The sequence below is a fragment of the Styela clava genome, chromosome 7 (genome assembly GCF_964204865.1).
Source record: "Styela clava chromosome 7, kaStyClav1.hap1.2, whole genome shotgun sequence".
NCBI classification, from domain to species: domain Eukaryota; kingdom Metazoa; phylum Chordata; class Ascidiacea; order Stolidobranchia; family Styelidae; genus Styela; species Styela clava.
Window position 1 is genome coordinate 16,953,111 of NC_135256.1, and position 14,906 is coordinate 16,968,016.

Below are 14,906 nucleotides of genomic sequence, written 5' to 3' on the forward strand. Positions count from 1 at the left end.
AACAGGCAGGAAAAATGGATGTTATTTTTACCGTTTACTATCGACAAAATCAGAACTGCCGGATATGTAACATCCAAATAAATCGGAAATGATTAACAGATCAAGGTCAAAAAGTGGTATGTGTTGCCAATTGTTTTTTTTGGACTGCTTTTCCTTTCTTACCTTCCCCTATCTTCTTTTTCTAACAAGTTCTTAAGCAATTAATATGAAACCAAATTTTTCATTAGAATAGCCACAAAAATATATATACTTATTATTTGCAGGCTGCATACCTGACAGAAAACATAGTAGTCTCAGGATTTTTTGTCATGTTCTAATCTAATAAACATTTTGTGCTGGAGTGAATGCGCACATTTTCGAAAATTCCTTCAGAAAATGTGAGAAATTTTAGTGCATGTGAATAATGGGAATGTGTAATTTTATCGTTTTTAAACATTTGAGATTTAAGGGAAATGAGCGAAAAGTTTGAGGTTAGCATTAGATGTATAAAAAATGGATATGGATTAATGGATATATGGATCTGTTATTTAGCCAACCGTCGACCAGTTGCCGATTCGTTTCTAGCGATGATAATACTTTCTTTTTACCATGGATTCTCGTGAAATGCCTGAATTGAATTTTAATTCGGTGCATGATGTATTTGACTACTGCTTTGTAACTTTGGTCATTTGCTGTAAATTTTCCCGGATTGTTATGACAAGGTCTTAATCATACGTGTATTCTATTATTACTTATCGATGTTAAGATCGGTGAGTATGTTGATTGTTGCTTTTATTAGGTTATACGTCGAACGATTAATCCAACTCTAGCTACACTACGGGTCACTCTTTGGCACCAATTCTAATTCAATCGCTTTATTTTGCCAAATACGTACTATACAATGTAGATAGGCAATTCGGGCCAGGAGTGAAAAGTCTAGTGCAAACATTTTAAAATGAACAACAAAAAACGGAATTCTTCAGTCATCATTCATTGAGCATACAAACAAGATCATTCAAATATTGTTCTTAAGATCGCTTGTCGTTGAGGTTTTTTCTTTTTCAATTTCCACTTAAGCTTAGAACAGTCTTGAATAACATGTTTGATTAATTGTTACCAGTGGGACAATCTTGGTATAAGATAAACACTCAGGATTAGTTAAGTGGATATCTGGTACTCGTATGACCAGTAAATTCCCAAACATTTCCTTAATTCTGATATGAATGAAAACTTTTGTTTGTCATAAAATTGTTCTAACACGTTGCTGTCTATTAAGGCAAATAACATGAGCCAGCGGGGGTTGTACGAATATGTCAAGCAGATAGGATTTGGACTCTTTTGTCGCTACTCTGACAGCATGCATTAACCGTTAATATATATACAACTTGGTTGTATGTAATAGGACAAATTTATCATCGAACAGCAACCTTTATTCTAGTAAGCGTTTTAAAGAGAATATACCGAGGAACTCTCAACTCTGCGAAAGTAAGTCCAGTAGATTGTGTACAATGTATACAAATATAGATAAGATTATATAATATATTGTTATATAGTATATATATATAGGTATAGTTATAGAGTCTTATATATATAACGGGCTAACAAATGTCAGTCGGGACGAAAGGGTTAATATCACTACATCATCCTTTTCCTGATATTGTTACTTGTGACGAAAATACATAAATGAATCGGTTGTCGAAGACCTTGTTGTAACATCTCTAATCTTGCTTCGTTATTGAACAGAAAGCTGCCCAAATAAACTTTACGCGCCGAGGACTGGAGAATCACAAGTGGCGAATTGACCCAATGTTCTTAGAAATTGTTTGAAGTTTTACCTACTTGACGACTAAACAATAAGTAGTTACTTTATTGGGATGGGTGGGAAAAGACACAGTCACAAGATGAATCGCCCATTTTGTTAAGAGCTCGTGTGGAAATCATCAGTCCTGAAGTACTGGGGAACTGTATGATTGTCTAAAATTTCGTAATATTTTATTGTGTATATCTTTATCAATAGAAGTCATATGCTGAAAAGTATATAATCCACAACCCTCGCATTATAATATCTGAAGTGAATACATTGTGTTAGTAGATTTTGGATGGTTTGTTGTACCTGTACACAGTTTTATCAAATATTGGCAAACCTATAAATCACTGTTGGTTAACAAAACACCATGTGCTATTGATTGGCTTTCTGCTGGACAAACTACATATTCTTCTTCTATGCTTTTGTACTGTTGTACCTATATACAATTTAAGTAATTTTGATAATTTATTATGACAATGAAAAACCATGACTCATGTTTATGTTATAATATTTGAATACGCCATTGAAAATGTAACAAATGTAATTTCGAAATTATACCTAATACAGGTTTATTACAAATTAATTATTATTCCGTTCATAACTAATATGACAACAGTGGATTGAAAAAATTAATTGATTACAACAAGAAAGTGTATTAAGATAGACAATAGATAAGCTTGTTTTGATGATAATTAAGGGGCAATTAGGTCGATTTTGTATTTTGAATTAGGTCAAAGGTCATCTCATTGTGACTATTTTTGAAAACTTCAAATAAACTCACGACAATGTTCCTCTCGTTGCGCGGAAAACAACAGGCAATGATTTCTGACAAATCGACTCAAAAACCAACCACATTCCTACACTTCGACAAAAGGACACAAGTGTTGCCATTCAATTTCCCCAATTATCGCTTGCTCGTCCACCCTTCAAAAACCTGCCAAAGCCAATTAACAGGACAAAACCCTTCTGATCACCGCTCAAGTGCCCAGTACAGTGCTAATTAGGTCGCACATGCGGACCCTCGAATGCTCATTGAGAATCTCCAATGATCAAACTCGTTTGGCCGCCAATTGCACGTAAAAACGGTCATTGATCCCAAAAATGGGACCAGATGAATATGATGATGTGTTCCTGAAAATTTATTGCATTTGAAAGTAACTGAATTCAAGTCACATTTTCCAAAATGAAATGTTTGATATCGGTATATCCATTTAAATGTATTTTAGATTCCCACTTGAATCATGCTACAGCACCTCTCGATACACACCATATTTTGCTCATAATTGACTTGTGACAAGATAATGCTTGATGAATTTTTGAATTACTTCTAATTTTATGTAATTTAATTTATAACTTCTTTCAGGCAAATTCCAAAGCTAACACTATATTGTATGAAGCAATACTCCAGCATATATCTCCACTTCACCTACCGATCGAATGCGTCTTTTTTGTGTCCGAATATACGGCATTCGGAAGTGATAGATAGGTCTATTTGAGGTACTTGTTTAGCGCTCGCTCAAGATCGCACAATACCATCCCTACATATATTAATTGCCTCCTTCAGGTCAATACGAATCAGCTGATTTTGCCTATCAAATAGTCAGTCACGTATACGTATACTAATAGGCTAAGGTCATCCATGATTTGTATTGTAAAGGAAATATAAATCGGTGATACATATAGCAATATAGGGGTGCTGAATAAACCCTCTGGTAGAAAGAGACTCAAATTTTTCTGAAATGAGGAAGCCTATTGAATACCACCTGAATCACACAGAGGTGAAATTACGCATTTATTTGTTTGTACGGAATGCATCAAAATTATCACAAAAATTAGAAGTTATAAAATTGACAGTTATTTTTAAGTTTAGGTCTTGATCACCACCTGTGCGTTCAATTCTGATATTACAATCTGTTGTCATCATTTGAAGGGTTAGAATGATAAACGAGCAAACATCCTTGCTGCATTAAAAAGTTCAATTCCACAACTTTGTACATAAGCAATTTGAATGATGAAATATCGTCTGCGATCAGGCGTGGTGTAAACATATCACATAATTTAAAAGTCCTACCATTGTCTTTGTGTGACCTTCAATAGTACGACTCTGTGTTTATCATTCAAACAACGCACTGTATTTCTTGTTACACACGACACAAAGGCTAAACTGTGACCCTAAATAAAATTTTATTGTAAAGGAATGTATATCCTAGATTGTTCAAATTTTTATCAGATTTGAGCATACACGAAAAATATTGAAGTTCATTGATTCTGACTTGAAAACTTCACACAAACCATTTTTTTTCTGTTATTTGTGCCAAATTTTAAGATCATTTTTGAGTGCAGTGCTTTCGGCACAAAATATCTAGAAGGATAAAAGAAAGAGTGATATCTTCGTGCCTATTTGACATTTTGAAAATTTATTACAGGTTTTTCTACGATTTCATCTGCGTGCTGTCAATTTATTCAATTTTATCAAAACTTGATAGTATAAACAAGATATTCTTGATATAGCACATTAAAATAATTTTTCCGCATAGCTTTACTGAAATGAAAAAAGTACACACACTGTAATTTCAGAGATTGAATTTATTTTTCCGAAAGCAAATAATTATCCAAGTTCATTACAGTTTTATATTTTTGCGAAGGAAGTTTGTAGGAAAAGGAGTATTTACTATTAGTGATGCTTTTGTATAAAGCAATATAGAGGGAGTGTTTCTCGGCTATGGAATACTTATTTTTTACTAGGCTGTATATAATATATCGGTGTTACGATATGCAAATCAATCAAAAGAGCTTAGTCATTTCATAGATTTAAGTTGACCATAAGTCAACAATATTTAACAAAAACTAAATTTTACGTTCGTGAGATATCGAAACACAAAACTCTCTACAACTGCCCTGGGTACAGAAGGGCAAAGATGTTTTACCGTCGATCTTTCAACCAAGTTTCAGATTTAGAATGTAGAACTCTTCTGGTAACATATCTTGAAATATGTTTCGCCATTTGTTTCAGTTTGTTATGAGAAGCGTCTCAAAACACGGCCAACAATAGCCTACCGATGTGTAACTCGTAAACGAAAGTTTATCTTGTACCTGCTAGCATTTAAATTCCTTACCTGTGATTTAATCATACAATTCCCTAGATTATCCCTAATCGACCACGATCCATAGTTTCAGTAATACGCTCAACCAATGCGCTTTTTGGCCATGCGAGATCTTCGTTAACAATGCGATGATTTCTAATAAGGCTGATTTACCAAGAAACAATGGAGCCGATGATCACAGAACAAAAGAATTACTGGGGTTGGGAAAATTGTAGACTTAGAAATAAAGAAAAGCACGCGGTAGCCAATGGTTTCTTTTATATGTTTTAATGTCAAATGTCATCTTAGACATTTGTTCCCGGATTAAATTTTTCAATACGCTCAATTAACCGACGTTTGTCCTTACTCGTTGCATGTTATTGCTCTGATACACTTGGAGCAAACCGGCTGACCAAATTGATATTGCAATGTCAGATAGATAGCATAGTTTGCTTTACGTTCACCAAGTTACCTGCAGCACTGGTTGACAAATTTTTTTATTGGCGTTTCTAAAAAATGCGTTAAATGTGTTAATTGATGAATTTGTTCTGTCGTAAAGAATAGGCTTGAATAATTCTATGAATTTTCTTTAGTTCAGCATTCCTCTGGTTAGTCGCAACTATGTTAGAAAAGTTTTTCGTTTTCGGTTATACATAATAGATGAGAATTTCTCTTTAAAATAAGATTCAATTACGTAACTATTCCTACTTTAAATATACTGCCGTGCCCCTAAATTTTTGTGCTTTCATTTTAATATAGATATTTCAGGTTTTCAACGTGAGTTATTGTCAAAATTATTGTTGTATATTCTATTGTTGTATTAATGGACATTTGAATGAACCGTCCACGAGTTTATCAAGGTCATGAGCATTTTATTTGGGATCACATTGCTATTAATCTTCGTAGTTGAATGACAGCGTTGTGAATGCTTAGCTTATCACATTTAAAGTATGTCAAAAATAGCGCATTGTATCTTAAAATAAACCCGGATATTGTGATGACATCAGTATGAAGAAAAACAGTACGTCTGCTGAAAATACTCATGAAATATTGCCCTTTGTGTGATTATCATCTTGCGCATGACTGTTGTAAGACCAAATCGCGACCACGTATTTTAAAATCCATAAAGATTTGAAAATCCCCTCTCTTAACACAAATTTTTGTTTTCTTTTTCCCATGACCCACACAGTGGATAGATCATTTATACAGTTACTGTTGTCATTAGCCAACTATACTCAACAGCATGAGTCTAAGTCCAAGATCAGCCGCTCTCACAACATACGCATTGTCAAGTCCAATACACCAAAGTTGGGAAAGTGCACTTGCTGATGTCGTCGGGGTCCTCCGTATACAGTACAGGTGAAAATATATATTTTAGCTTCAGCTTTTTTGCTTAAAATACCGAATGAATCTTAAAATTCGATATTACATTTTGGACAATTTTTTTTGTTCTTATCATTTCTTTGTTTTGTTGATCAATCTGTCAAATTAGAGTAAATATTTGAATTTAATTTTACGTTTTTGTTTAATAATAATCATAAAAATAAACTCCAAGACAAGCAAATCCAATATCATTTTTACTTAACATTCTTCAACTCTCTTGCCTATAACATAAAATTCCACTTTTTATTATGTAATGCTAATTTACCCCGATTGATTGCATACTTTGTTCGCGTTTTGTGCTCTGTTGAACTCATAAAGTTAACAGAAATGAAAAAAAGATCGGAATAATACGTTGTAGTTCACACCGATATATTAAAAAACCGAGCACAAATTATTATACAAGTTATTACTATGTTATTCGGGGGCTCATAATAACTAATAATAATAAATCATTTTTTGGTATTGTTTCTTTGCAAGAATAGCTTGACTTCGTCGCCAACTAGCGGCGCGATAGAACCGGGAATTTAGCATCGGGCAGTCCGTCTCGAAGCCAAGTAATTTGTTGGTATTTTTATCAAGTTTTACAAAATTACAAAAAGGCGACCTTATCTGGTTTCTGTTAGGTACAATAACACAAATCAGATGAATGAGAACTCAAGTTTAATTTCAGATCTGACGATGACGTCAGACTGTTTCTCGACTCTGCCGAAAAAGTAAGGCACCTGCAACAAAGTATCGCCGCCAAAATGGAATGGAACCGAAGAGTAATCAAGGAGGAAATGGATTCTGGAATCCACAGTCCACCGGTAATTTTATTATTACCACGGCAGTAAAATCAAACTATGTACATTTAATTTGTGAGATCTGGGCAATATCAGTTCTCAAACAATGATGCTAATTAGTTGAAACCCGTTATTATATATTTTGCAAGCGCAAGCTGTTCTATTATTTGTTTTTCATTTACTTGACAGAGAGCACGACGCATTGCAAAAGAAGTTGCGATTGACTTCATCAGGCGATATTTGGATGGAGAGGAAGAAAAATTATCCGTACTTACTTTTTACACTTTTAAAATAGCTATTTTATTTGACAAAATTCAAATTGTTCCTCCAATTGCAGGTATCGTTTATTTTCCTTACAGATGTATCGACGCCTTCAAGATATTCAGCGCGAAAAAGAAGACACACTGTCTACAGTACTTGAATATGAACGTGAAATGAAGAAAGTGAAAGATGAGAACGCTAAACTTGCCATATCGAACCAAAATCTCCGCGAGGAAAATGAACTCATGCGTACCGACAAAGATGAATTGAAGTGAGGGTCATGTTACTTTTACGTTGCTGTCTTTCGCAGCCATTGTCTACGTATGCGTTTCAGATCTAATCTCGCGTCCCCATAGTCTAACGGTTTTCAGTTCGGGGGCCTGTATTGGGGTAAAATCTGCTGCAAAAAACTTTATATTTGTGGAGGGGTAGGTAACCAAGAGGAATAAATATGAAACTCTGATCCAGGCAGTTCAAGGGGTAATCGTTACTTTTGAATTTGCCAAGGTGTAAACTAGGGAACAGATGTTGAGAACCTTCAATAACATTGTTAAAACTCTATCCAATTCTACAGACTGGATTCTCAAAAGTTGAAGACAGAAAATGATCAGAGCCGAGATGAAAATGATCGCCTGCGATTGGAGAACGGAAAGCTTCGAGAGGAAAACAAGAAAGTGAGACAAGAAAATCAAGATCTAAGAAATGAAAATGGTGCTTTGAGATCTGAGAATCAGAAAGTTCGAGTAGAAAATCAAAAACTTCGAGATGAGTGCGACGACGTCCGAGGAGAAAATGTAAAGGTAATGTTAGTGAAATTGTTCACCGACTAATTTTCATTCACATCTTTCCAACAAAGAAACGTAATGAAACCTAAAAATGCAGAGTCATCGTGAATGCTACAGCTTTTATTTTTAATCATTTAGGTGAGAAGCGAAAATCAGTCGTTGAGAGATGAGAATCAGGAAGTTCGATGTGAAAACTTGAAACTTCGTGACAACAATGCATCACTACGAGATGAAAACGAAAGGTTACGTTCAGGAAACGGCACATTGATGAGTGACAACAGAAAACTTATTCAAGACAACTTGGAGTTGAATTCAAGAGAAGATGAAATGAGAATGTTGGTTAATATCCAACAAAGTATCCTTGCAGGTAAAGCTGGTGCAAGCAAGGAAGCACTCCGCCTACAGCAAAAATCACACAACGATGATGTTGTGGATGACAGTTCCTGAGTTTGGGAAATAAACTGCTTTGTACCTACCATTGCCAGCTATAATAACTTTGCTTCTATTGCATATGTATATATATTTCCAAATACAGTATTATTTTAACCTTTTGATTTGCTTTTTGTAATAACGCTGTGATGGTATATCAAGTTAGAAGGTTAATATATATAGCTTACTATGATTTGTTTACTTCTGGTTCAAAGTCAGGAGAGGTGGCGATTTCCCTTAGTTTAGAATCTTGTGTTAAAACTGCTGTGAAAACTTCTGCTTCAAAGTTTTTGCACCTACAAATGCACTGATCACATTTTTTGATTCTTGGTTAAATTTATGATACGAGATTAATCAACTTTTATGATCCTTCATTTTTTCGTGTGCAGCTAATTTAATATGACTCTGAATCTGATGTAAAAAGCAGTTGCAGTACCAGAATGTCAACAGTCTTCGTTATTATTAGGGCTGCAGTGTTTAATCTTGTGCAATCTGTTGAGATGTCTCCGAGAAAAACTTACAAAGAGTCTTTTATAGAATTCGGCTTTACAAGTATTATCGAAAATTCCGCAGAAAAACCACAAAGCGTCGTTTTCTGTGAAGTATTCACCCAGGAAAGTATGAAACCGAGCAAACTCAGGAAAAACTTTGAGTCGTGTCATGGCGGCTTAGCAGGAAAAACGGTTGATTATTTCAAGAGAAAATCTGAGAATTTAAAACTTCGTAGTCTTGATTCCTGTGGAATGTGGGCACGCCAAAATAATGCAGTATTAGAGGCGTCGTACCGCATCGCCTTCCGAATCTCCCAGGCATGGATGTTTCTACATGTGCTCAATTACGGGTTTACACTCGGTACATTTCCGAAAACGACATCAAGGAGCAATATTTATTTTCGGAACCTCTCCCAACGACATTTAAAGGAGAAGATGTCTTCAAAATTGTTTTTGGAAAAACATGCACTTGATTGGGAACAGTTTGTTGGCATCTGTACAGACGGTGATTCATCTATGATTGGTCACAAGTCCGGTTTTAAAACACTAGTTCACAATATAGCTCCTCATATTTTGTTTACTCATTGTTTGATCCATCGCTTTGCTTTAGCAATGAAAACTCTACCTCCGGGACTTCGAGAAGTATTACTAAATAGTAGTGGCGGCACATTTTGACAACCGGGGCAAGCTACTGCGGGACCAAGTCACCCCCATCTACGGGGACAGGATGAGCGCTGTAAGTTCTCCCATCATTTTATGAGTAAAAAAACCATTCCATCGGTAACAACCAATCGGCAAAAGCGAGAATTTTTAACGATAAGAAAGTGTCTTTAAAACCGGTCCAAGTCAAGGGATTAATAAATATAGACATAGTTTATTTTGAAACCTCTTTCAAAAGGAAAGGCAATATTTACCCAGATAAATACAATGACATATTAACAGAAACTTCGGGAAAGCAGACAAAACCTAAAATAAGGTTTAAAACGTTACTATGAAGAAAGGAAAGGTAATGCAAAGATAAGGACATGCGTCGCTCACTCATAGATATATATGCTGCTAGACTTCTACTGCTTGAACGTATATGCAACACGCCGCGGTTTCTTGGAAGCAAAATGCTCAATAACGCGCTGATTAAAGTCATGCATCCCAGAAATAACGGTTCTGTGAATGGATAAAACAGCCAAGGAATTTAATCTATCTTGCTTCATTGTGTTTCTGAGATACGTTTTAATACGCTTCAGCGTGCTGAATGTTCGCTCTGCGTCGGCGGAAGAAATAGGCGTCGTCAAAATGATGTCCAGAAATTTTGCAGACGCCGCAAAGGTAGTTACTAGAGTGTTATCTATGAGGAACCCATAGAGCGCGCAAGTTGATGTGATGTTCAAAAAAGTTTGATTGGTGTATATACATCGCAATTCATTTTCCAATTTACCCACGTTTATCATGGGGTAAAATTTGGAGACAGTAGCCAACAAATGGATGGGAAATTGACGTGCAAATTTTGAAAAATTGTTGGGATTCATCAAAGAGAACGCGGCAAGGTGTTCAGTGCGCAGACAATCGCCTATTTGATTCATCAGAATGTCACAGCATTCCTTTGCAGACAAAATCAAACGCTGCGTTGTTTGCCCGCAGCGTAAAGAAGCACTCCATGTGTCGTCGTATTTTATTGTTTCCCGGATACGAGATACAGCATCGCAGAAGTCTGAAATACACGACTGCACAGACGCTCCATCCGTTAGCCTTGACTGCAATGCGCCGTATAATACATCCACGTGATAGAATATTGTGGAGAAAAAAGCGAGAAAAAATGAAAACTCACCATCTTCTAGCAGACGCTTTAGACCTGTCGCCTCCCTTACAGAGCGTTCGTCCCAAACCGGAGAGCTCTGAATGCCATTGAAACACTCAATGAGCTCAGACCTAATTTCGGACACGCCCTGCACCACGCGTGATTGGAAGTTCCAACGTGTTGGTGCACAAGCTGGGAGACGGCGGCTACATATCTGGCGAAGGAGGTCAGAGCGCTTCGGCGAAACGGGAAAAAATGAAGAAAACCTCGAAACATTTGCAAAAAATATACGGACGAGAGGGGTATCAAGACACATATTTTTAATAACGAGGTTAAATTGGTGTGCATAACAATGTAAAAAATGCGCATGAGGAAAATCTTCTTTTATATAAACTTGAACACCATGTTTCGACCCACTCATGACTGCCGCGCCGTCATAAGTTTGAGCTATCAATTTTGACTTCGCGTTGTAAGGCTGTAACACTTCTTTCAGTACAGCCGATATCCCGCAAGCCGTGCGATCAACGATTGGTACAAAGCTGTGAAATCTCTCGGTAGGTTTACCATCTTTGACAAACCGAAAAATCACAGCCAGTTGGGAAACGCACGTGATGTCAGTTGTCTCGTCAGACTGAATCGAAAGGAACTGGCAATTCTCAATTTCCAGAGCCAAATGTTGTAAATAAATTTTATACATTGAGTCGAGCAAATCATTTTGGATATCCTTAGATGTCCCTTTCGAAACAGTTGCGGCATCAAGATGATCTCTCAATACTGTATCTAGGGATGCGGTGTATTCCACCATATCCAAAAATACCCCTCTATTAGAAGAGCCAGCCCGTTCATCGTGCCCACGGAGGGACAGCTCGTGACAACCAATGAACTTCAAAACATCTATCAATCGACCGAGAACATGGCGGTTTTTCTCGACGTTTTGGTTGTGCCGACGAATAGAAACCGCGCGTCCTTCATCCAACTGTGCTGCAATATTAACATTTCCGAATGTTCGGTATTTCGGCATTGACCAGATGCTCCATAGAAGATTGATGATCCCTGGCACGCTCGGAAAGATGTTTAAGATCTCTAAAACCAAATTTACACCAACGTGAGTCACGGGCAGTAGCAAAAAGTAGGCAATAAAAACAAAAAAGTGCATTTTTGTCCTCGCTGTAACACAACCATTCGTGTTTTTTATACCAAGTTTCTGCGCAGAATGTACGCCGACGCTTTCCTCCGTCATGGGATTGTTCCAGTGAACAATTTTTTGGTTGATAAGGCCCAAGACGTTGTACCTCTAATTTTTTTTCCAGCGGCAGCTGCGAAAACGGAGTGCGAAGTAGTGCATCAACCGTATTCATTATGAGGTCTAAGGCTAAGAAATGCGAAGCCGGAAAGAAGTGAGGAGCTCAAAAGGAATGTGGAAAATCGAAAGCAAATGGACTAAAGGTCTCTAACTGATTCAAATAGCGAAACAAGCGACAAAAACGAAGGCGAGGAAACTATCAACTCTTCAAGCAACCAACGAACGAGAAGGAATGCGTGAATATGTCAACACGTTGTTGTAAGAAACGTCGACATTGTGTCGTCATAATTTCGAGGCTAGCCCCGATCGGCCCCGATGATTTAGTAAAAGAAACAGAAAACAAACGAGACAAACGCGGCGAGTGGAAAATAAAAGAGAGAATACGATATACAATGAGCAACCGGGACAAAATCGGCGTCGCCCCGTCGACGTTCGGCGAAGGCTTTGCGAGCGAAAAATGAACCATGTCGGGAGAATATGGCTAGTGTAGACAGTCTGTGCAACCGATATTGAGGTATTTTTCGAATATTTTTTATTATACCGAAAAAACAACCGGGGCATTGCCCCGGTTGGCCCTATTGACGCGCCGCCACTGCTAGATACTGTAAAGATTGTAAATTACATTTGTGCAAACGCAACAACGTCAAGGATATTTGCAGCGCTGTGTGAAGAAGTTTGTGCTGATTTCAGAGTTCTTTTGTTACATACAGAAGTGAGATGATGGCGGGAAAGTTTTGAATCGATTGATCCAGCTGCGAGAAGAAGTAACTATGAAACTTGAACGGGAAAATAGAACAAAAGCAACAGATATGTGCGATCAAATTGAAAACAATGATTTTATGTTGAAGGTGGCTTACTTAGCAGATTTTTTTGCTGAAGTAAATTCCCTAAACTTGAGCCTCCAAGGAGGACTTAAGTGGTTGCACACGTCTCGCAAGTTGCAATGAAGTAGCAGCTTTTAAAAGCAAAATTCAGCTGTATGAGAGAACGGTACAAAAGGGCAACTTTACACATGAGATTGTCAATCACTTGATTGCAATAGTCACTGCTATCGATCGGTACTTTCCTGGAATTGTAGAGCCAAAGCTACACCAGGACTTGTGGATATGCAAGCCATTTTCGTGCAAAGAAAGCACCATTAGGGATAACCATATTGGTGCGAAAGTAGAATTTTTCAGATTGCGTAAAGATTTTGGTCTCAAAATTGACTTTGCGAGGACAGACATTGGAAAATTTTGGACTAGCCTCCAACATGAATATCTCATCCTCTCCAAGAAGACATTAAGATTTTTGATTGAATGTCCTTCAACCTACCGCTGTGAAGTCGGATTCTCTGCAATGATATCCACTAAAACAAAATGTCGAAATAAGCTTATGATTGACGATGATCCACTCTGCCTAGATTTGATCGTTTGATTTCGCAGAAACAGTGTCACCCTTCTCACTGAGATTAAATCAATACAATGTTTCTTCGTTTAATTCCTTATGTTACCGTTGCTATTAATTTTTTTTTTTTTTGTATTCATACTGGAATTTTTATTTTCACGAAAAGGGGTAATTGAGCTTTGGGGAATTGGATTTCGGGGTAACGATGTTAGAAAGTTTGGAAACCACTAGACTCTAGTTCAACATATATGTGGGTAATTCTCTGTTTCTACGCAATCATCAATATTTCAGAATGAGACCCGTGACATTTTAAATCCTAGATGTAGTTTCTTTTCCAGCAGTTGCCTCATTTTTAAATTTAATATATTAAGTGATCAATGAGTAGCAACGACGACACGATCCCAGGAGTCTCAGAAAGTAATAGGCTATACTAAAAATTGGGTACCTCAACAAGCAAACGGAGCACTGCTGTGACTTCGTGGCCTATAATGTTTCCTGTACTCGCTTATATGTTTGATATTTAAGGTCCTGAAAATAGACCGAATAAAAACATCAAACAGTCAGGATCAAGCAATGACGCCTTAAGTATAGATAAGACATAGCATTTTAAAGTAACAGTATCTCAAAGCAGCGGTAAAAAAGAAAGACTCGAAAAGATTCTGGTGTCCATCAACATATATATAATTCCTGAAAGAACAAGAACTGCCATCTGGAATTATAAGTGCGTTGTTGCGAAGGTCTAATCCATGAATGCTACTATCGCTTATTAGCTAAACGAGTCAATCGTCGAGAGCAGAAGAAGAGCTGACCAATGCTCAAAAAGCTCGGAAGAATTTTTAGCCTATACCAGAGCAACTTCCTTATTACAGCAGGATTGCCAGACTTCTTTTTTCCTATATTTTAACCTCTTTCAGTAAGTACTAGATAGCAACAACAAAATGAATGTAATATCATTTTGAGTTGTTGTCTGGTCACAGATGTGCCCAGGGGAAAAATGCACCAGTTACGGTATGGTTATTTGTAAGTAGACATGTATACAAATATAAGAATACAGACAGCCATACAGATTCACATACTGTGTGTTCCAGAGCTTTGACATTGCAAGTTTGAACATGATGTATCAGACAATCATATTAGCGGTTCTTTTCTTTTTGGAATAAAGGTGAAATCTTATCCCCGATCTTTCAAAGACTTGCACAGAAGGTAGCAAATTAAAGACTGGTGAGTAGACCTGCTTCTCGCCTTATAAAACTTGATTACTATTGGACGTGGCCTACCTGAATTTGGTGATTTCATCTGAAAAATAGGCTGAATTTATAAGCCTTAGGCTACTGTAATACGATAAGCATCAACTCACAATTCATCTAATGCAAGTGACTCCAAATATGTGTAAGCAATCGGAGCTGGCGAATAAAATGGAAATCC

General features: G+C 36.9%; 1 protein-coding gene across 1 annotated transcript; it reads left to right on the forward strand.

Moving 5' to 3' along the window:
- The first annotated feature begins 6,045 nt into the window (after nucleotides 1-6,045).
- Nucleotides 6,046-8,631, forward strand: LOC120328733 (uncharacterized). Its single transcript, XM_039395263.2, has 6 exons — nucleotides 6,046-6,228; nucleotides 6,923-7,058; nucleotides 7,224-7,301; nucleotides 7,394-7,566; nucleotides 7,870-8,095; nucleotides 8,219-8,631. The coding sequence occupies exons 1-6, from the start codon at nucleotides 6,113-6,115 to the stop codon at nucleotides 8,525-8,527; spliced, it is 1,038 nt and encodes a 345-aa protein (XP_039251197.2). The 5' UTR covers nucleotides 6,046-6,112; the 3' UTR covers nucleotides 8,528-8,631.
- Nucleotides 8,632-14,906: the final 6,275 nt, after the last annotated feature.